General features: G+C 45.0%; 1 protein-coding gene across 6 annotated transcripts in view; it reads left to right on the plus strand.

Annotated features, from left to right (window-relative positions):
- LOC147024241 (solute carrier family 35 member E2A-like) overlaps window positions 1–24356 on the plus strand; it is a 145808-nt gene that overhangs the window by 81036 nt on the left and 40416 nt on the right. For 2 of the 6 annotated variants that reach the window (XM_085883959.1, XM_085883961.1), the window contains 2 exons: window positions 2693–2823; window positions 14617–20257. In XM_085883959.1, coding sequence (XP_085740085.1) covers window positions 2693–2823; window positions 14617–15085 — 600 coding nt within the window. In that variant the 3' untranslated portion in view covers window positions 15086–20257. Of the gene's footprint in view, window positions 1–2692; window positions 2824–14545; window positions 23890–24356 lie in introns of those variants that run through there. The other 4 variants (XM_085883962.1, XM_085883964.1, XM_085883965.1 and 1 more) reach the window with 4 other exon arrangements.

Below are 24356 nucleotides of genomic sequence, written 5' to 3' on the forward strand. Positions count from 1 at the left end.
TGGCCGTAACTTGGGAACCGCTCATCCGATTGATATCAAACCTTGAAAAGGCACATCCGCGGGGCCCCGGCAATATTCCTTGCAAGTTTCAATCCGATCGGACCTGTGGTTGTCTGGTTATTAATAATTTGGGAAAAAATGGTATGATGAGGTGAGAAGGTGGAACGATACCTTCAGCTGCCATATATACACCTTTTCAACACTGAAAAAGCAATAAAATGGCCGTAACTTGGGAACCGCTCGTCCGATCGATATTAAACCTCGAAAACGCACATCCGCGGGTCCCCGGCAATATTCCTGGCAAGTTTCAATGACATCGGACCGGCGGTCGTCGAGAAACAGCGGTCACAGACAGACAAACAGACACACACACAGAGATTGCTGGAATTATAGATAGATAAGCTACCTCTTTATACACTAATGTGGGGGATAAGATGCACAGATCATGGAATATAGTGATGCATTTTATATACGATGTTTACAATTTGTGATTTCTTTACTTTTTTCAGGCAGTGATATATTTCTTCACATAACAACTTGTGCAGAGACCAGAACCTTAAAATAATACAAGATGTCGAAGAAGAGTGCGAGATGTGTATATCTTAGGGCAGCTAAGATATAGATAATGCCTATAAATAATCTTGGAATGTGCTTTCAATCACTATTTACATACTAATAAAAAAAATTTACTGAAATAATAATTGGAAAAAATTTTTTGTTTGTTTGTTTTTTTCCTTTTTGGGTATGTCATACCCCACGTTACGGATAAGTTGTTTGTGTTCTAGAGTTAAAAAGAAAAGTACCTTTATGATCAGATGGGAATCCATCGAGTCTGTAACTCCACAAAGGGTATGGAGGAAGGTTTTAGCAAGTGTTATGTTTGTTGAAGGCTCATCAAATGAGGAGGATTTTGTTCGTTTCAATACCCAAAGGAAGAAATCTAATATCAAAGAAATTCCCGTTATGGTGAGGCAAGGAAGTGACAATGATCCACTTCAAAGTTTGACTGAAATTGAAGTGTTTTGAAGTGGACCGAGATGTTGAAGTGACCCGTGTTATGACTGACTACAAAATCATTGACAGTGTTGTTAATCCACAGAAGGTAGTTGAACAAGAAGAAGAAGACTCAGAAGAAGAAAACGTTTCAACTGAACATATCATTTTGGCTTATGTTGGTGAAGGTCTTGACATGCTTGTGAAGTTTTCTGAAAGTCAGAAAGCTTACAGCACCCAGCAAATGATGTAGCTGCACCTCATACAAGAACATTTCATGAGTAAGAGGCAAGAAACAATGCAGCAGTCCGACAGCACAGAAGGAAATGGTTCAAGAAAACCTCTGGAGTTTGACAAGATGATGAGCCTGAGAAAGTGGACGTTGACACTTTATATTGTTTGGCAATAATCTTCAAAAGATTAGCTTATGTTTTACAATACAGGTATGTTATTGTTTTGCATAATTCATTGATAATTACATTTCCAAACAACTCCCAGTTTGAGAACGAGTTACGTTCCTGAACCCTGTTCTCAAAGCAAAATGGTTCTCAAACCGGAACACACTATAATTTGATTGAAACAAACATATATAACACCATATTAATTGGTAAAACGAAATGATGTAAATTGTCATGGAGAAATGAAAATCATAAAGAGTGGAGTGAAATTATTAAAGTAAATATCAAGTAAGTACAGCACAATAATACATACATATGGACATAAAACAGTACAAAGGCACTTGATAAATCAAAATGTGCATCAGTCAGCCAATCATACGGATGGAAATGACGTTCTTTGTAGCAGACGTTCTCAAACCAAATGTTCTTAAACCGAGAGTTGTCTGTATACTGTACTGTATTGGTTATTATTTAATATATTTTTTCACAGGCAAAGTATAACAAGTTGCTATTTGTACCATTCTATGTACCATTTTGATTACCAGCATATTTGATTAACTGGCAGGGATAAAGTCCCATGCACGCTGGATAACACAGCTTTTACTGTGGCATGATATCTCAAAAAGTTATGAACTGATTCGGACGAAACTTGGTGGACATGTTGGGTTGGGGAGGTGATGAGAACAAGCCGTTCAGATTTTGGTTCAGGTCCGGCTGCAGATCTGGCCTATCAGTGGGATGCAAAACGTAAACTATTCAGCCTGGTGGAGGTATGCGCTCTACTGCGTGCCATTATACTTTAACCTGTTTTTACATCATTTCATGTGTATGAGGGTGTGTGCATTTTCAAGGGTTTTATAAGTACAGGGAAAGAATTTCAATGCTGTTTCGATTTTGCTTTTTAATGAAGGCATTTAAGGAGACTTTTAATGAAGGCATTTGAGGAGACTCAGCTGTGACCACAGTGTCAAACTGAGCATTGAAATCATACATCATTGGTAACTTCGAGTTTTGAAAATACCTTTTCAAATTAAATCAAAGGAAGAAATCTATATATATATATATATATATATATATATATATATATATATATATATATATATATATATATATATATATATATATATATATATATATATTTTCTAATCTACATACATGAAAATGTACAGATGTGATGACAACATATGGGAGGCTCAAACCTCTGTCATAAATTCTGCTTTTCCTACTTTCCTTCCCCCCCCCACCCCCCCCTTTTCTATCTCTGCCCACTCACCATCTCCTACCCCAAAACATTGCCCTAGTCTTTCTCCTGGCTTCAGTTTGACCTCCATGGAGACATGGCTTGGCTCCTTGCTGCTGATGGAGCCCTGTTTCACTTTCAAAGTGTTTCTGCCTTCGCTCTCATGGGCAGAATCTCACCTGTAACATTCAGGTAGTACAGAGCAAATGCCATTGCATAAAATAATTTGGTGTTTGTTGTAATTATTTCAAAAAAAACAATCATTTGATTCGTTTACACATTTAAATTTTATTGAATTAATGATATGTTTGTGGGGTTCAGGGTAGTTAAAGTGTAAGGTTAAGTGTAAGGGTAGTTTTTTCTTTTTCTTTTTTTTAATGTTTTCGTGTTGTCCGTCTGTCCTTCTGTGATCAATTTTTGTCCACATGATTTCAACCATACGGTAATCCCTCACTTTGTGGAAGGGTTACATTCTGCAAATTCCTTCTGTAAGGTGAATTTCTGTAAATCGAAACCAATTTTCCCATACACTGCATTCCCATTATATAAGTGGAGATGGGTTTCTACGGAACAAAATCTTAACTCTAGGATGTAACAAATACACTTAATACGGCAACAAACTTGATTACAATACTCTGTACATTACATTAAACTCTTACTTATTACTGTAATACTGTGTATGTATACTATAATGGAGATCAAATAATACAAGTGATGTGCAACTTCAGTCAGGCTACGTGGAAGAGGTAATAGCTGGAGGCAGCTGCGAGAACCAGTGCCGAGAGGCAGTGCTTTTGACGTTGCAGTACATTAAACTATTTTGCTTGTTGAGTTTAATATAACATAAAACATAAACTGTTACACTGAGCAAAAAGAAAATGATCGTTTGACTGACAATGATGATGTGTGTGGTGCCTGAGGGGAGGGAGGAGGTGAGTGCTGAGTGGTGGTGAACTGTGGGGTGTCACATCAGCACTGGTTGCTTCGCCCATTGTCTTGACGTTGTGCAGTCCATAGCGTTTCTTGAAATGTTCACACCATCCTTTACCAGCGAGGAACTGTTCTGGCTGTGAGCTGTCACTTTTTTTCTTTCACTAAATCACAGTGGAGGCTCTTTGTCTTTTTGGTGGATGCTCCACTCAAACCATCCATGCATCATTTTACAGCGAGGGCAGCCACACATCCAATAACATTTAAGAATGTGAAAAAGTGAAACTTTAAAATTATTTACTTCACGGATCATAGGTCAGGTCAGGTATGGGAGCATGCTCCAGAGCAGCGCGTTACTGCGTCCACTTTCCGCCAGTACTCCAGGGGCCTCCGTCTGGCCATCCCCCAGGCAGATGCCTGGCCCATCCCCATCTCCTTGAGATGCCGATTAACCTGCCGCAACCACAAGGTACGTGGTCGGCCCATTGGCCTCCTCCACTCACGAGACTCCCTCGCTGAGAGAATCTGGTGAGCAGCATCAGCATCAGGAAAACGAGCCACATGTCCATACAGCCGCAGCTGCGCTCATGGACTATGCAGGTAACAAATCTCATTTGAGTCTCTCAGAAACCGCTCGTCGGACACAAAGTCCGACCAGCGATAGCCAAGGATTCTCCGAAGAGACCTGGTACTCGAGGAATTAAGTCGTCATCTCAGATCCTTGCTCAGAGTCCAAGACTGGAAGCACCAAGGACCTGAAGACTCGGACTTTCGTCCTCCCGCACCGGTACCAGCAGCGCCACACCCCATTATCCAGTGAATCCATGACTCCCCAGGCCTGACCCAGACGTCTATTGACCTCTGACTCACAGCCGGCAGAGACATGAATATCACTGCCAAGGTAGGTGAATCTCTCCACGACCTCAACATCCTCACCACAAACATGTACAAACAGGATAGCAGTATCCAAGACGTCATTGAAAGCCTGAATCTTAGTTTTTGATACAGGAAACCTGTAATCAGAGCGGTTCCGACTCCTCATTCAGCACTTCGAGGGCCCCCAAAAGGATATCTGGAGTCTCCGCAAGGATGACTGCATCATCTGTGAAATCAAGGTCAGAGATCTTGACATTCCCCAACGATGCATTGCAGCTTGATCCCTCCGACATCCTCCCCAGAATCCAGTCCATACAAGTGCTGGAAAGTGTGGGGGCCAGTACACACCCCTGACGAACTCCAGTAACAACTGGAAATAAGTCAGAGATGGTATCACCATATTTCACAACACTCTCAGTACCAGAGTATAATTGAGACATCAGATTGATCAGTTTTGGTGGCACCCCACAAGGACTAAGAATCCTCCAGAGGGCATCCCAATTCACTGAATCAAACGCATTACAGAGATCAACATAGGCTGCAAGTAGCCCCTGCCGAAACTCTCGTCTGCTTTCGGTGAGGACCCGAAGAGCAAGGATGCGGTCAATCGTTGACCCCTTTGGTGTAAAGCCTGACTGCTCTGGACGCTGGTGCTCAAGCAGATGGTGGCGAACCCCATCAATAATTATCCTCGCAAAGACCTTGCCCGGCACTGAGAGCAACGTCACCCGTCGGTAGTTGTTGCAGTCTTGGCGATCACCCTTTCCTTTCCAGAGAGGGACAAGGCCCCTCTTCCAATCAGTTGCGATGACGCCTGTGTTCTAGGCAGAGCACATGACTGCATGCAACGACACGAGCGCAGCATTTCCACCAGCCTTGAAAGTTCAGCATGGATGCCAGAGATCCAAAGAGCTGAACCCCATTTCAACCGGTTCACCGCAACCTGTGTTTCCACAAACAAAGGTGGACCACAGTTGATTGGAGGGTCAGAAATACAGATTGTAACACCCCTGACATCCAACTCAACAGCTGATGGATCAGCCTGGTACAGCCACTCAAAGTAACCAGCCCAGAGGGCCTTCACTTTGGACTCCTCTGTTAAGAGCCCACCACCCTTTGCTCTAACTCCAGTACACTGAGGGATGGGTTTGGAGGAACGCAATGCGCGAATTCCCCTGGAAGCAGGACGAGAATCACTTGACTACAGGTGATGCTCTACCCCCTCTCAGATTCCAAGAAACATACCCCTCCTTGTCCACCCTTGGTGCACGTTCAGTTTACGCCTCACCTCACTGAACAGCTCTACCATTCAGCTTGGCTCTGCGACTCTGGTCAATGGTATCCAGTGTCCCTTGAGAGACAAAATTCTTCTTCGCCCTGAGTTCCAAGACATTCCCCGGCAATATCAATTACGGTGGTCCTCGATCAAAATTACTCAAAAAATAAGGGTTTCGTCGACTCCCCTGATTTACGACAAAGTGACCTTGACCTTTGACCTTGACCTTCAAAATTTTGTGCACTGAAAGGAACCTCTATAGGCCTCTCATATGCGAAGTTACAAAAATTTCCGTTGATAACTGTGCTCTGCAGAGTGATTTATACATGATTACAGACCAAAAAAAAAAAAAAACGTATGAAGGTCAAGGCCAATCGCCACCAAAAATTAATCAGCTGAGCGCCAGACCATGAACTATATTCCCATGAAGTTTGAAGACGATCCGATCAAAATTACTCAAAAAATAAGGGTTTCGTCGACTCCCCTGATTTACGACAGTGACCTTGACCTTTGACCTTGACCTTCAAAATTGTATGCGCTGAAAGGGACCTCTATAGGCCTCTGATATTCGAAGTTACAAAAATTTCCAATGACAACTGTGCTCTGCAGAGTGATTTATACGTGATTACAGACCAAAAAAAAATAAAAAAAAACATATGAAGGTCAAGGCCAATCGCCACCAACAATTAATCAGCTGAGCGCCAGACCATGAACTATATTCCCATGAAGTTTGAAGACGATCCGATCAAAATTACTCAAAAAATAAGGGTTTCGTCGACTCCCCTGATTTGCGACAAAGTGACCTTGACCTTTGACCTTGACCTTCAAAAGTTTGTGCACTGAAAGGGACCTCTATAGGCCTCTCATATGCGAAGTTACAAAAATTTCCGTTGATAACTGTGCTCTGCAGAGTGATTTATATGTGATTGCAGACAAAAAAATAAAAATAACAAAGAAACAAACATATGAAGGTCAAGGCCAATCACCACCAAAAATTAATCAGCTGAGCGCCAGACCATGAACTATATTCCCATGAAGTTTGAAGACGATCCAATCAAAATTACTCAAAAAATAAGGGTTTCGTCGACTCCCCTGATTTGCGACAGTGACCTTGACCTTTGACCTTGACCTTCAAAATTGTATGCGCTGAAAGGGACCTCTATAGGCCTCTGATATGCGAAGTTACAAAAATTTCCAATGACAACTGTGCTCTGCAGAATTTTTTATACGTGATTACAGAGAAAAAAAAAAAAAAAAAAAAAAAAAACATACAAGCTGACTAACATATCTTGCAAAACTTCGTTTTGGCAAGATAAAAAAACATACAAGCTGACCAACATATCTTGCAAAAACTTCGTTTTGGCAAGATAACAAACAAACAGAAGGGTGAAAACGGTAACCTCCATCCATCTTCGAAGATGGCAGAGGTTAACAAGGTTCCACCAGGTTTTAGAAGAAGACATGTTTGAAAATTCAATCTTGAGGTTGGTCAGATGTTGGTTTCTGGCTCTCCTGAGAGTGGGGACACACTTGTTGCAAGCTTTGGGGAATTATCTGTGGTTTCCTTTCGTCAGATTTGCCTTTTAGAAAGAGAAGGAAAGTTGTTTCAAGGCAACTGCCTCACCACAGTGTTCAGTGTACCATGGGTGGGAGGAAGAAGATAACTGAAGACAAGATGGCATGTATCTCTGCATAAGAGAGAGTAGGTTTCTGTTGAATAATTTCCAGGTTGAGTTAACATCAGTTGCTGCAGATCTAGGAGACCAGTCCTGAAAAAAAGGTGGCAGGTTGCAGTCCCTACCAGTCTACCTGGAGTTAACTGCCAGACTCGCCGGCGATGTTGCAGCTCTCTGAGAATAGCTAAGGAGATGTTGACTGTCACAATTACATGATCAGGTGAAGCAATTGCAGCAGAGGAAGAGCAGGAAACGATATCAGAGAAGTTGGTCATCACCAAGTACAGAGGGGAGGATTTGCCATTGGCCCATATAGTCCAGGTCAGAGTTCACAGATTGAGTTGGGCAAATGGAGTCACAGAAGTCATTTGCTGAATTACCATGGTTGGTGAGAAAGGTACCATCATCATCCAATTGGTATGGTGACAATTGAAATTGCCACCCATGAGGAAGAGAGAGAGTAGAGCTGAATGGTTAAAATTGGGGCAATGTTGGTTGAGAGGGATATTTAAATGGAGTCGTTCCAATTCAGAAGACAGTCCAACACACAGATAAACAAGAGGTGGTAATGGAGGGTAAGTCGCAGTCAAAGGTATTCTTGGGAGTTGGGAGGTGTAAGAGCAGAGCAGTCAACAATTGTGAGAAATGGAGTTTTTTGATGTAAATTGCAAAGCTTCCACCAGAACAGGGTTCAGGATTATTAATCCAGAGGAATCAATCGCGAGGGAGAGGCACTACAGAGACAGGGACATCCTGTGTGAGATAGGATTCTGTTAAACAGATGTTTGGTTTATTAGCAGAAGCCTGTATTAAAAGATGAGGTTGGAGTGGTGGTCTCAGATGTTTGAGGTCCACAGAGGTAGGGATGGGAGGATGTGTTATGGGCAGGGTGTTGGCATGTGGAAAGTGGCTGCTGGAACTAGAACAGGGTGTGGAGTGGGTTGAAGGGAAGAGCTGGGAGGAATGCGAGGGAATCTGAGAGGGATTGGGAATTGGGTGAGGTTGGAGGGGAAGGTGAGGGTGGAGGGGAAGGTGAGGGTGTGAGGCAAGGGGGAATCTGAGAGGGGGTGAAGGGGAAGCTAAGATTGGGTGTGGGAGCAGTGGAAGTGATGATGAGGTGGGGAACAGGCGGAGCGAGGGGAAAATTGGGAGTTGGCTTGGGGAGGCGTAAGATGTGAGGAGGTGTGGGAAGAAGAAAATTGAAGGGGCTGCAGAATGGGGGGGGGGACATAAAATGGAGGGATGCTGAAGACGAGGGCTTGGAGAAGGGATGGCATTTGGAGGACACGGCATATAGGAGATTATTGGGAAAGGGTATTGCAATAAAGTGGTTTGACATCATCAATAGACTTGAAGGGGAATTTATAGTCCTGTGCAGCCAACCTCTGCAAACTGGACTTCTCAAGATTCCCAATCTGGAAATACTAAGGAAGACATTATGGGAGAGGTGGAATGAATGGTTGGTGAAGGCACGGAGGAAACTGGTGCTGTAGGTACGGGGGTACAATCGATGGACTGTGGAATGATCATTCAAGAGTGGGATAGGTTTGGGGGTATGAGCATTTAGAAGTGAGATAGGTTTGAGAAATCAGCCTCAAGAGAAGAAGATGAATTGATCCTGATGAAGAAGAAAAATGTGGGGTGTTCCTGACAGAGGGATAATGAAAGTGAAGCATTTTAAAATGGATGTATCCTTAGCATGGACCCTGTACTCACATAGGATAGTTAATTACCCTTGCCAGAGGAGAGGGTATTGCATGTGGGTTTGTCCGTTTGTTTGTCCGCACAGAACATGAGTGTTTTTCTCTGCAACCGCTTCTCACATTGAGATAATATTTTCACCATAGGAGCGACTACTCATGTAGAACGTTTTCATAATTATCACGTCATAGGTCACAAGATGTGGCAGTCATGTTGGAAAAAAAGGCAAAACTTTGGACCTCTGTATCTCTGAAACCATACCAAGGAAAAAATTGAAACTTCACACACAGCAAGTACTCCACATGGGGAATGTGATTTTCTTTTTCTTCTGATGTCATAGGTGCCTTTGGTATTACATGATTGCATACTTAGAACGTTGCATCTGATCAGTAGGAAAATAGGGGGTCATCTTGGGATAAATTGGTCCACAGAAAAAAAAATGATGATATCATTGGTCACATGGTTCGGCAGCCATGTATATTGTTACGGCTGTGGAAATTCGCATTACACCATGAAGGGCCCGTAGGTGAGATATCTCTAAGTACATGTGTAGTTAGCCCCAAATCAATTGTCTCGAGGGAATTTATGTGATTCATTCGGGCTGCGACGCTTTGAAATATCCGTTTTTCTGTTCTATCTTTATTTTGAACCAACCACGTCTCAACCGCCATCACACAACAACCACCTTAATCACCACGCCAGCCATCGTCACCAACTACAACCACGCTCCAACCCTCAGACAACAACAACGCCAACAACCATGACCTTTACCTTCACAACTCAATCCCGCAAACATCGCATCACCGTCATTCCCAAACGGCACCATAACCATCAAACCACCACCGATAAACCCTCCACCACCCTCACCTCTCTCCTACGGCCATTCCCGCACCACCTGTGAACACTGAGCGCCGGGCTGTCTTGGGCTCGTTCAGCGATACGCACCGAGCCGCGAGCGCAAAATAGCGGCCTTTCCGAAGGAGAATTCGGATCAGGAACGCAACACGCCCACTTCTGATCCGTCCAATGAGCAAGCGCGGAGCGGCTTGGCCCCGCCTCCAGGCGCGTCTGTGTGAAATCGATATATGCAAATTCTAGGATCAGGGGAGGTTTTTTTTTTTTTTTTTTTTTTTTTTTTTGTATACCTTGGTCGAGGCTCGTATGAGAGCTAACACACAACTCACAGCAAGGAGGCATGAGACAAGAGGGGCAGGAGTGGAAGGGACAAAACAGTGGGGAACAGACACATTAGGTGAACTGTGGAAGGGAGAGGGATGGGGATGGGACGGGGAACATGGCGAAGAGAAGATGGACATTTCAGGGACTTTCAGGAAGGAAAGTAGGAGAAATGAAGGAAGTGGGCTTGGGTAGATTATCGGGGGTAGAAAAGATCGAGGATTTGGATGGGGGAAGATAAGAGGTGGTGGTGAACAGCTGTTTTGAAAGCCTGGAGGGAAGAATGGGAAAGAATAGAGTGAGGAAGTTTATTCCAAAGGCGGGAAAAAAGAGGAATGAAAGGGTGAAGATGAGCAGTGATTCGTGATTTTGGTAGTTTTACCAGAAGGGGGTTGTTGGCGGACCTTGAGCGCCCTGTGGAAATGTGGTGGGGACAAATCGCAGAGAGAGCAGGGGGGCAAGGCTGGAGAGGAGTCGGTAGAAGACAGAAAGACCACCGACCAACCTGCGGTGATTGAGTGAGAGGCCCAAAGACTCAGCTTCATTGCGGGAGATGCCGATGATCTTAAATGCCCTGGTTTCGACAGCGTGAAGCCGAGAAAGGTGGGAGGCAGGAGCACCAGCCCAGAGGGGAGAGCAGTACTCCATCAGGCTACGGACAAAAGCTTTGTAAGTGGTCAGGAGCTCAAGAGGGCCGAGGAAGGACTTAGCACGACGGAGGATTCCCAGTCGGCGACTGGCTTTTGAGGCGAGGTTGGAAATGTGACTTTCCCAGGAAAGGTCATGGCAGATAGTGAGACCTAGAAGCTTGAAAGAAAAGACTTCTTCCAGAGGATTGTTGAGAAAGTGGATGGGGGGTTTTGTAAACGGTCCTTTCGAAGAGACATAGTGAGAGTGTGAGATTTGTCTGGATTGAAAGACATGTTCCACGTGTTGGACCAGTTTGTGATTTTATCCAGATCTGCAGTGAGTGAAGAAGCTGCTGCTTGCCGGTCTGAGGGATGACAGATGGTACGGCAGAGGGTGGAGTCGTCGGCAAAGAGAAATAGAGGATTTTCCAGAGAGTCCGAGAGATCATTGATGAAAACCAGAAAAAGAACAGGGCCCAGAACGCTACCTTGAGGAACTCCAGCCTGCACAGGAAGAGGGGATGAAAGAACTCCATTTAGGGCCACACGTTGACTGCGACAGGAGAGGAAGTCTGCGAGCCATGAGTGGAGATGGCCTTGAATACCATGGGAAGAGAGTTTGGTGAGTAGTGCAGGGTGCCAGACTGTGTCAAAAGCACGTGATATGTCCAGGGATACGGCTCGGATTTCCTGTCTGGCATTGAGGACCTCCATCCATTGATGGGAGAGCAGAAGCAGCATATCCAGGGTAGAGTGACCTGGTCTGAAACCAAATTGATGATTGGAAATCAAGCCATTGGAGAAGAGGAAGGATTTCATATCTGAGGCGATGATGGATTCCATCACCTTGCTGATGATTGGGAGAAGGCTGATTGGTCTGTAGTTATAGGGATCTGTTTTTGCACCTTTTTTATGCAGGGCAGTGATGTTAGCAGATTTCCAAGCAGATGGCAGATGACCCTGGGCAAATGAGAGGGCGAATAGAACAGAGAGAGGGTGAGCAAGAGCAGAAGAGCAGGCTTTGAGGACACGTGGGCTGATGCCGTCTGGACCGGTTGCAGAATCTGACTCGAGGTTTGAAAGCAAGCTCTCCACCTTGTCAGGAGAAAAGGATACAGAGTCCAGGGACAGTTGGGTGCGACTGGGTAAAGTGGGTAGAGATAGTGATGGGTTTAGGACACAAGATTTAGCTGCAAACACCGAGTTTAGACATTCAGCTTTATCACGTGTGGAATCAGCAGTGCGGCCATTTGAGGTAAGGGAGGGGATGGAGGGGGAACATACACCAGAAACAGATTTGATTAAACGCCACCAGGATTTTGAGGAGGGAGAGAGGTATGAGAGTTCAGACTTGAGATGAGAAAGATGTTGTTTTCTGGCTCTCCTGAGGGTAGATACACACTTGTTCCGAGCTTTGTGGAAAGAACTGAGATTGCCCTCAGTTGGGTTTGCTTTCCATGAGGCAAAGGCAAGTTGTTTCAGGACAACTGACTCGCCACAAGCTTCAGTAAACCAAGGGCGGGAGGAAGGGTAAGACAACTGAACACGAGAGGGGATAAATCTGTGCATGAGGGAGAGCAAGTTTCTTTGAAAGAATTCCCAGGATGAGTTGATGTTTGAGAAAGTAGAGATAGGAGACCAGTCTGTAAGTTTGATGGCTGCTCGGAGACCCTGCCAGTCGGCTTGAGTGAAATGCCAGACTCGACGGCGGTGAGGTGGTTCTCTGATAACAGCCAGAGAGATGTCCACTTTAACAAGGACGTGGTCAGAAGAACCAATTGGAGCGAAGGAAGAGCAGCAGATATTGTCAGGAAAATTTGTCAAAATCAGATCCAGAAGAGATGGAGTACCATTGGTTGAGATCCGGGTCGGGAAGTTGACCGATTGAGTCAGTCCCAATGAGTCGCAGAAAGCTTTTGCTGAGGTGCCATGGCAGGTGAGAGAGGTACCCACACCTAGCCAACTGGCGTGATGACAATTGAAGTCACCACATAAGAGGAAGAGAGAGTTTGGATGAGAAGATAGAAGATGGTGCATGTTTTCGGATAGTGAGATGTAGATGGAGTCATCACTGTTCGGTGGACGGTACAGTACACATATAAACATGAGGTGGGAGTGGAGGGGAAGCCGAAGCCAGAGGTATTCCTGGGGGTGTGGGGGAGTGAGAGCAGTGCATGGAGAGTGAGGAATAGAGTCTTTGATGAAGAGAGCAACACCTCCACCAGGACGAGGCTCAGGTCTGTCATACCGTAAGAGGGAGTAGCCAGGGAGAGATACTTGGGAGTCAGACACGTCTTGGGAGAGGAAAGTTTCTGTTAGGCAGATAATGTCTGGTTTGTCAGTGGCAACCTGTATGGAAAGATCTGAAAGGTTTGAGCGAAGGCCCCGGATATTTGAGGTCCACACTTTTAATGAAGAGGAAGGGGAGGAGGCTTTGGGTGCAGGAGGTGGAGGGGGAGGGGGAGGGTCGGACAAGGGACGAGGGGGGCAGGTAAGGAGGGTTGCTGAAGGAGTGTGGGGTATTGCAGATCAGCGAGGGGAGGGGGCCGAATGAGGAGAAAAGGCTCTGTGGTGCGGGGGGAGAGGGGGGACAAGAGACAAGGAAGAAGGCAGTTGAGGATTTGAGGAGGTGGAGTGAAGAGATGGAGGTGAGAGGGCAGTGGAGGGAGGCAGGTTGGTGGATGAGAGGGGGGCAACTTTGAGAAGGAAGAGTGAGGGGGATGAAAGGTGGGAGAAAGGTGAGGGGGGATTTTTGAGAGAGGTGAGAGGGAGGCTTGGAGGGAAGAGTGGGATGGTTGCTTTGAGAGTGAGAGTGAGGGGTGAGGGGGGTGAGTTGGCACTGAATTTGGAAAAAAAGAATGGTTGATGGAAAGCGAGCATCCATGGCAAACTGTGGTTTTTAAAAGTTTTAGGTCAGAGATGCGATTTAACACAATTCTTGAAGGGTGCAATGAAGGCGAATTCAGAGCATGGAGAGAAGAAGCGCTGTAATAGTTGGATTTTTTAGGCAAGGAATGAAGGAGAGCTCGAAATGAGAGCAGTCTGTTAAAATAGCAGAAGAGTAGTGCATTGTGAAACAGTAGAGTACCACATGTGTGAGAGAGGAAGATGAAGCATTATAAGATCGTTTTTGTTGTTAAAAATAATGTATGAGAGAGTTCAACAGATTAGGTCATGGAAGTGTAAAAAAAAAAAAAAAATAAAAAAAAAATCGAGGAAGAAGACGAGGAGGAAGTTAAGAGGAAGAAGAAGAAGCAGAATCGGGAGAAGGGGAGAAGGTGAGCGTGTTGTTGTTGGGTGTATATATATATATATATAAATATATATTTTTTTTGTTGTTAATATTAATATATGAGAGAGTTCAACATTAGGTCATGGAAGTGTAAAAAAAAAAAAAATAAAAAATAAAAAAAAAAATCGAGGAAGAAGACGAGGAGGAAGTTAAGAGGAAGAAGAAGAAGCAGAATCGGGAGAAGGTGAGCGTGTTGTTGTTGTAGGTTTTTTTTTTTTTTTTCAGATAAGAAAGAGATTAGTTGGGAGAATGGGGGATGTTTGGTTCACGCCCACTTTTCCTCCGTCCAATGGGCGAGCGTGGCTCCGGCCCCGAGGTCATCCTGATCCGGATATTTGCATATTGTTTTCTCCTGCAGGCCTATAAAACGGCGAGCGCAAGGCGAATCGTGGCAGAGTGTGGCAGTAGCAGTGTGTGTCGGCAGGGCAGAATGAGTCGAGTCATCGGTGTGGCAGCGAGTCGGGTTCTGCAGTCGGCTGAGGAGAGTTGCGGGAAGAGGCAAAGGAGCTCGGGTCCGAGGCGAGAAGGACGGCGGTCGGCGACGAGGTCGCGGTGTGAGATCGCTCGTCGCGGGACCCAAGCCAGCCAGCCATTCTCCTCCCCCAGGGCATCAACAATTCCCCCTTTCCCCTGTGCTGAGATAGTGCAAAATGGGGGCCCCGTTCCCACCCCACTCCAAACGTCGTGCCAACGAAACCCGCCAAGGAGCACGGAGTCGGGGCACAGCCACGCGGCCACATCTGCGGCTCGTCCGCCAAACGCGTCACGAGCACGCGGGCAGGACCCCCCCCCCCCGGTCTCGCGAACCTGGCCGCTCCTCCAGGTCACGCGCACATATTGGCCTCCAGGCATGTCTGCCCCCTTGTCTATGAGGGTGGCTTCTTTCCTTTGCTTTTGAGTAAATGTGTGTTGGCGCCATCTGTAAAGTAGAATTGTATAAGTGTTGCCGTGTGTACGCGTAATCGGTAGTAACTCTGCGTCATTGTTTCTTTTGTTTTAACTGCTATATGTGCATTTTGACTGTTTGGCTGTATATGTGTGCTTTCCGTGTGTCGCGTAATAAATGTGCACTTTGTGAACTGTTTTCCCGTTTCGCTTCGTCTTTTCTTTATTGACCCTCCATCCTGCTTCACGTAAAGGGTTCGTAGTGGGCTTAATACGCCCGGTAATTAATCTGAACCGTCCAGGTCGGCGATAACACCGCTCGGTTATCCCGATAGCATGGAACGGGCCGCCCAAGCGGCCCGTGTCCGGAGTCGACATGCGGCGAGGTGCGATCGCCCGGTCGACCATTCGCGCAGGTACTTAGGTAGATCGAATTTGGCGAGCGATCCTATCCTGCGCGGGTGGGCAATTGGCACGGTCGTGGTGGGGTTAAACCCCCACTCGTGACTAGCTCCCGGCGTTGTTCCGAGAGGGTCACGACAGAATTGTCCGTCCGGTGGGCGACGTGCCGCGATTCGAGTCGCGTGGCCGTCCGCACGCCGGCGGGCGCAAATTCGCAACAATATATTTTTTTAAACCTTCAAAATTCTTGTTCTCTGAAACAGCTGAACAGATCGAGGCAAAACTATATCTGTATGACTGCCTATCAATGAGGATCAAAATGTTCACACATATGACATCATATGTCGCACGGTTTGGCAGCCATATTGGATTTACCATAAAACCTATAAAAAATCCTCTCCAGAACGGCTGGACAGATCGAGAGGAAACTTTTACGTAACCTACCTACGAGAGGTAACACTCACGTATTGTTGCGAATCTGGAAGCCATGAGCACTCAACATACAGGTCCTATAGAACAGTTATATCGGTAAGTATGTGTTTTTTTAATTTGGGTCCCCGTCACTCGTTTAATGGGTGAATAAATGTACATACGCTGCGAGTTATTTTGATAGTTAGGATTTTTACATCACTCACAACAACAACTACGGCTACTACATCTACAACGACAACAACAACAACAACAACATATTCGCTCTCACAGTGACAACCCTCTGCTCCTGGCATTCTCCGCATGCTCGCTGATATGCGGGCATGTTCGGAATTCGTTTGGGGATGGAATTCCGTTCCCAAATATGGTCATGAACCTGTTCGCTTGGCTGCGTGCCAAATAAGGGAATGCGTCGTGTCCCACCCAATGAGAGCGGGCCACGAATAGCGAACCGCGCCCGAGAGTGACAAAAGGAACGGAGAGCAAATAATCGGGAGGATCTGCTCGAGCGGGTAGGAAAGGATCTGCACCCCATCTTCACCAGCGCATGTTCTGGTTCCCGGCTGATCCCGTCGCCGGCGTGCTCTGGTTCCCGGGTCATCTCGTCACTAGTGTGGCCTGTGTCGGCTGCCCTTGGTCCGTTCGTGCCGACTGGCGCTCTGGGAACGTGTCGCCGTCGAGCCGCGCGCTCTCGGCCAGGTAGCCGGCCACTTTCTCATCCCTCAGCCCGACTTTCCTCTGAGCTGAAGGGATAATAAAGACCATTTTGGGTCCGTTTCTTTTGGGTGTGCATCTGTCTGTGGGCCCGTCTTTAAGTAGGAATTGTTCAAGTGCTTGTGTGTGAATTTGCATTCTCTAGTGTGAATTTGCAATCTCTGTCAAGGAGATTTAACTTGGACCGGTTGGGGGAAATATTAATGGAAATAAGAAGAGATGCGCTACGAATACAAAGCCAAATTGATGAGAATGCGTCGCGTACGGGGCCTGTTCGGAATTTAGCGAATGGCCCTCGCGCGCGCGTCTTCGTGGCGGGTATCCGGCACGGAAACGCTCCGCGCGGGATTAAACAAGACCGTCGCGCGGGATTCAACAAGACCGTCGCGCGGGATTCAACAAGACCGTCGCGCGGACGGTTAAAATGTAGACAAGTACGGAATTAATTTGGAACGGAGGGGTCCCCATGCGAGCGCGTGTGCGAGGCATCACTTGCTGAGCGCAGTGTGTTCCTTTCGCGGAATGCGCGGAGCGAGTTCCCGGGACGACGCGCTCGAGCAGGCCTGCACGGCAAGCCGTACAGTTTCCGTGGGCGAGTGACGTCACCGGGGATTTCCCAGCGCGAGTTGCGGGTGAGCTGCATACGTTGGCTCGCATGGGGAATCCCTCAGAAGCAAGTGCTCGGTGCGATTGGCAGGGTGACATCATGGCTGCACGGATCAGCCATCGGAAGGGCCGTTATTATCGCCCATAGGGACGAGCGAGGGAGCCGTTGACTGCCTTGGCGGTGCAAAAAAATAAAATAAAAATGCCGCGCTCCAAGTACACGGCCCGGCAGAGATATGGCAAGCATCCTGTTTGCGGGAAGGGTTTAGCATTAGAAAGACCGGCCTCATAGGGGCCTGAGCTGTCCTCCATGGGGTCCGTGGACTAGTTAGTGGGAATTTAGGTTAGATTTAGAATGGATAATGAATTTTGAAAGACATGGACAGACATGGAATGTGTAGTGGGGACGTAGCTTAGCTGCGTAGATTAAATGGAACGTGCATTAGTTTAAGGGATGACGAGGGAGCATGAGTTAGTTTGGGGAATTTAGTTAGCAGAATGGCAGTGTTGGAATTTTGGTGTGAAAAGAAAATGTGTACAATGAATGAATGTGGGACAGCGGGCCCAAGAGTGAATGGAGTGAATGTGGGACAGCGGGCCCAAGAGTGAATGGAGTGAATGTGGAATGCATGGTGCGAATGACTGAGTGGGGGGATTTAGTAGTTAGGATTTTTACATCACTCACAACAACAACGCCATCTTCGCTCTCACAGCGACAACCCTCTGCTCATGGCATTCTCCACGCGCTCGCTGGTATGTCGGCGTGTTCGGAATTCATTCGGAGATGGAATTCCATTCCCAAATATGGTCATGAACTGGTTCGCTTGGCTGCGCGCCAAATAAGGGAATGGGTCGTGTCCCACCCAATGAGAGCGTGCCGCGATGAGCGGACTGAATTCCATTCCCAAATATGGTAATGAACCGGTTCGCTTGGCTGCCCGCCAAATAAGGGAATGCGTCGTGTCCTACCCAATGAGAACCGGGCCACGATGAGCAAACCGCGCCCGAGAGCGACAAAAGGAATGGAAAGCAAATAATCGGGAGGATCTGCTCGAGCGGGTAGGAAAGGATCTGCGCCCCGTCTTCACCAGCGCGTGTTCTGGTTCCTGGCTGATCCTGGTGTCAGCGTGCTCTGATTCCTGGGTCATCTTGTCGCTGGTGTGGCCTGCATCGGCTGCCCTTGGTCCGTTCGTGCCAACTGGTGCTCCGGGAAGGTGTGGACGTCTCGCCACGCACTCGCGGCCAGGTAGCCGGCCACTTTCTCATCCCTCAGCCCGACTTTCCTCCGAGCTGAAGGGATGATAAAGACCATTTTGGGTCCGTTTCTTTTGGTTGTGCGTCTGTCTGTAGGCCCGTCTTCAAGTAGGAATTGTTTAAGTGCTTGTGTGTAAATTTGCATTCTCTATTAGTCGTGATAACTCTGCCCTCATGTGCTTCCCTCGTTTCCACGATTACTGTGAATAAAAACCCCATTTGTTAAATGTATCAGCTTGCTTCTGTGTTTCTTCCATTGGCTTAGCATGGTGTATGTTGGTGAATTACAAAGGCTGTTGCCGCTGTAAATGTACATTTGGACCGACAGGACTTCGGGAACCATCCGCACGGGTCGGGCACGTTAACGGCTCGACTCGACGAGTGCCGTCGAGGATGTGAATTCCACAGCAGCTTTGTCCGCATGGGTAATTAGGTATATTGAAGTTTGGCAATTAACCCTACCCCACGCGGTCAAATTATTGGCGATTCACGGTCCGGTAAGGGACCCGTACCTGTCGGAGTTTTCCGAAAGGTACGATCTAAATTCCGGGTGTTCAGCAGAGTCGACCCTACGGCTCCACCTCGCGGTCGTGCTCGTAGCCGATACCCGGCTCTGCGACAATATGACCTGATTATCCCATCAAGCGTGAACGTAGAAAACAAAGCATCGTGACCAGATACAGTACTTGGGTACAAAAACGAAAAGTCGGCATTGCTTATCGAGGTGTCACTACCCAGCGAATTTGGTCGAAACAATGCAGAAATTAAGAAAATGATCAAACACCAAGATCTTGGAAGCTGAAACGTGCCAAAATTGTACCAGTGATAATTGGAGCAATGGGTATCATACGAGCACTTTGAGGTTTGCATGTTGCTCGGAGAAGGGAGGGTGGGTGGTCGGCAGAGCTAAACTGGTTAACCTACACTTAAACTTTTGTTATACTGTGTATCACAAGAAAGCACTGAGGTTTTTAAAATATTTTTTCCTACACGGTATACGGCTCATAGTGGAACTGCTACACACATGGACATGCAGACTAATACACGAGACACAAGACAGGACTGTGAGATGAGACAAACACAGCCACTGAGTTTGGGATAAGTGTTGTCACTTCCTGGAGCACTCTGGGTACCAGCGATGTCACAACAATGGAGCCAACTTTCTCGCCACACCGCACACATTTCTGAAGGAGGAATTTCTTCCTCCCCATTGACACCAACCTGTGGGAATTTTCCGTGTTCTTCTCCTTTTTACATGCTGAAAATCAAGCAACGAAGCAGTAAAAATCATTTTTTAAGTCTTTGGTATGACTTGGCCTTTTCAATTTGAGAAGAGTGGGGAGGGGGGTGGAAGGAGAGTGGTGGCAGGTGTCTGGTTATATAATTGAGCAGCTATTACTGAAGGTTGCTATTTCGGCTTTGTCTTCTACAGGAATCTTATTTCTCATGCTGGATAAATAGTGTCAATGTTCATGCATTGTGCAAATGTATGCTTGTATGAACATACTAACCTTTGAATACAACAGCTGGTGCCAACCTTTCATCCTTGTCTTGTTCCGGCAGTGTTGCCAGCACAGTGAAGCATGCTCTATCCATCTGGTTCAGCGTCCTCGTTTTTGGTAATATTGTGACCTTTCCATCTGCTCTGGGAAGTGCAATAGTTTGTGTGGGTGTCTTACTCTACAACCGTGCACGCCGAGCTCAGAAAAGGCGTCTTGAAAAGCCCCTGGCGACTCGTGTCGATTCGAAGGATCACCCATCGGACCTCTGATTACAAACATTCGGCCTTGTGAGGAGAAAGAGTTAGGTTGTGGCTGATGAAACGATAAAAACTCTGGGATTGGGATTTACCTTCAGTCAACAAACTATTTAGTGGAAGTGTGGGGGAGGGGGGGGAGCTGTAAATGGTTACCTATTTGGTGTTCTTGATGAGATTCATTGTCATTCAGCAAGATATTCTTGATATGGAGAGACTATTTGAATTTAAATGTGGTCATGAAACATTTGTTGCATTCCATTCTGAATGAACCTGTTTAGACTGTTGTGCTGTAGAAATGACTTTCAAATCAAAGGTAAACAGGTAAGACATGCTTCTAGATTCCAAATTGATGACAGTTGATTTTTATTTCAAACGCTTTTAGTTTTTTTAAATGCTTAAATTTCTTTGGCATAATTCCTTTGACACAATGATGCCAGATCTTTCGGAATAAATTGCACGTTCAGACCATGTTTTCAAAAAAACAATTTTTTTTTTGAATTTCTACATAATCGTTGCAAATACTGATTTGGAACGGTTATCCTGTTTGAGCACAAATGACACCCATTTGTCCTTGCAAGTCGATCAGAATCTGTTTATCAGTATTACATCAAATATCTATGTCATAAAATAACCGCTAATTAACTCTTGGCTTGTCATCTTACTGGGATGAGTTTTGTTTTTTGGTGTTTTCACTGTTATTATTCTTGTGCTGTGGGTTTGAGTTTGTTGCATTGAGTTTCAAACCATTTTTTGCCGTTGAAATTAGAATCGGTTGTTTTCAAAATTTTAATCGGAGCAATTATATACAGTCCTCAGTTTCAATCTTGTCTGATATTTAACACTTGTTTGTAACAATGCTTCATCCTGTTCTGCCTTCAAACAAGACTGCATTATTTTAGTAATCGTTTGCTTGCTGTTCTATGCCAATATATATATATATATATATATATATATATATATATATATATATATATATATATATATATATATATATATATGTATATATATCCTGGTGTTGACGCAGTGGTTAGGGCAGCGGCTTGGGATCCAAAAGGTCCCGAGTTCAAGCCCCGTTGGGCCACTGAATTAATACACCAGGGGGTTGACTCAGCCTGTCATCCTTCCGAGGTCGGCGAAATGAGTACCAGTGCACTGGGCCGATGTATACCCCGGTTAAAATAGGTGTACCATATCCCTGTGTCGTAAGAGGCGACCAGGGTTGTGTCAGGAAGGGCATCCGGCGTAAAACATGTGCCAAATCATGATGCGGATCATACGGATGATCCGCTGCGGCGACCCCGAACGGGAGCAGCCGAAAGAAGAAGAAGAAGAAGATATATATGTAATATATATATATATATATATATATATATATATATATATATATATATATTTATTAGGGTGGTCCAAAAAAGTCGAAAAAATAGAAAGTTGCTCCACAAGCTTAAAATTATTCTAATATGATCCAATAACGTGCATTTTTTTTTTTAGCTTGATAGGAGGTGATTTAGAGGTCGCTCCATATGACGACTTTTCGTCTCATGACTTGAATAAATTAGGGTATGGTCAGGTACGATTACGGGTACTTCTGGATATCCGAGGTGGAAATGGAGTGCATTTTCGAACTTTATGGGGTCGATATACTCTAAGAAATGACTGCACCGACATTGAATTCACTACCATTTCGAAAACATGACCTAAAACAAGATTTATCATTACTGGAGTTGAGTAACTAATCCTACTCATTTCGATATTTTCTCATGTATAATTAATTTGTTGTCCGTCTTAACATTTCTCAGAGTAAATCGACCCCACCGAGTTCGAAAATGCAGTCCATTTTCACCTCGGAAGTTCAGAAGTGTACGGATTTGCATCTCATCATACCCTAATGTAATATAATAATAATAACTAAATAAATAACTCGCATATTTTTCGTGAATCATTGAATGTAAAACACTGGATGTTGGGCCGGCTAGAAACAAGTTCAGGTGGGAGTGGAGACAGCAATAGAGGCGGAGATGATAGTGGTATTTGGTAAATGAGACAAAATATTCTAATAGTTTGTAATTCCATTGATTGAAAAATTATGGTATGGTGAGATGCGAATCCGTACACTTCTGAACTTCCTAGGTGAAAATGGACTGCATTTTCGAAGTCAATGTGGTCAATTTACTCTAAGAAATGTTTCGACGGACAACAAATTAATTATAGATTAGAAAATATCGAAATGAGTAGGATTAGTTACTAAACTCCAGTAATGATAAATCTTGTTTTAGGTCATATTTTCGAAATGGTAGTGAATTCAATGTCGGTGTAGTCATTTCTTGGAGTAAATCAACCCCATAGAGATCGAAAATGCACTCCTTTCCACCTCGGACATCCAGAAGTACCGGTAATCGTACCTGACCATACCCTAATTTAACCAACTCATGAAACTAAAAGTCGTCATATGGAGCGACCTCTAAATCACCTCCGAGCAACTTAAATTTTTTTATGCGCGTTATTGAATCATAGTGGAATAATTTAAGGCTTGTGGAGACATCTGAATTTTTATTATTTTTTTTGCTGTTTTTGGACCACCCTCATATATATATATATATATATATATATATATATATATATATATATATATATATATATATATATATATATATATATATATATATATATATATATATTTTTGGCAATCGATGGGCATCCTGACTGTGTCACCATTCACGTCCATTCTCCCTCCTGCAAATCTCTGAGCCCACCTCAAATACATGTGATCTTGACATTGAATCTTCCCAGTACATCAGCTTCAACTTGTCGATAATGTCCGTGCCACTTTCATTTTGTTTAATCAAAAACTTGTTGGTGATTCTCTGTTCCATAAATTTGTCGTTGATCTTCAGAACAGGATTGCATCATTTATAATTTTAACAAAACTCCAGTACGGCTACCTAACACAACTGATTGATACAACGGCTAACACAGTTCTGACATGGGACCTGTGTTAGCCGTACCCCTGTAAGTACTGGGAAGATTCCAACACCAGGAAGATTCTGATGCATGTCCAATTACGAAACCCCAAGCCAGTACTGCTGCTACTAGAGAGAGAGAGAGAGAGAGAGAGAGAGAGAGAGAGAGAGAGAGAGAGAGAGAGAGAGAGAGAGAGAGAGAGAGAGAGAGAGAGAGAGAGAGAGAATCAGTCTGGAAACGTGTGTGTGTGTGTGTGTGTGTGTGTGTGTGTGTGTGTGTGTGTGTGTGTGTGTGTTTTTTACAGTACATATTTATGGTTTGAAGGTGAATGTACCAGAATCTCAAACCCACAACATATGTAATAACGATGTCAACAATACCTTGTAATAAGGACGAGAATTCAGTGAAGTCCCAAAAGATGGGGAAAAAAAACAAAGCGGCAAGATCATTGCAACATTGCTATGGTTGTACATTGGTTGTCTTATTCTTGTGAAATGGGTTTAAGCCATGTTTTCAGCCAAAGTGCACTTCGGGTTAATTAGCTGTGATATTTTATTTTTTTAATTTGTGTTATTTTTAATAAATATATATTTTCTTGCCTTTCCGTGTTTGCACACCTCTTTACTTGTGCGATGGAAAGTGTAAAAATGTTGTTGAAGCACACGTGTTCAATAAACACTTAGTTTTTCTTATTGAACTTTTTATGGCTTTTTTCTCAGTTGGCTGTATGAGGGTGTAATAATAATACCATTCCTTTTGTTCCATAAAGGCACATAGGGCTGCCGAGGCAGTTTTCATTGGCAAGGAGTACAGTCCTGGATGGGTCGCCACTCCGACGCAGGTTACCCCGAATGGTTATTACCCCAGTACACTGGTACTCATTTCGCTGACCTCGAAAGGATAACAGGCTGATTCAACCCCACCTGGTGTTAATTCAACTGCTGATGGACTCAAACTCAGGACCCTTTAGTCCCAAGCGAGCCACCTTAACCGCTAAGCCAACACCAGGCTTTGAATGAGGGTGTATCAGGAATTATGAAAATTTTACCTTTTTATACAATTCTACCTTGGAGTTCTATGGACAGTTCCTTTGACTTTATGGTTAGAGTTTCTGCTCTGACATGCACTGTCAACTGTGGGACCTTGTATACAGTATAAA

Source organism: Eptatretus burgeri, chromosome 6 (assembly GCF_056783735.1).
Source record: "Eptatretus burgeri isolate ZD-2024b chromosome 6, Ebu_testis_v1, whole genome shotgun sequence".
Classification (NCBI taxonomy): Eukaryota; Metazoa; Chordata; class Myxini; order Myxiniformes; family Myxinidae; genus Eptatretus; species Eptatretus burgeri.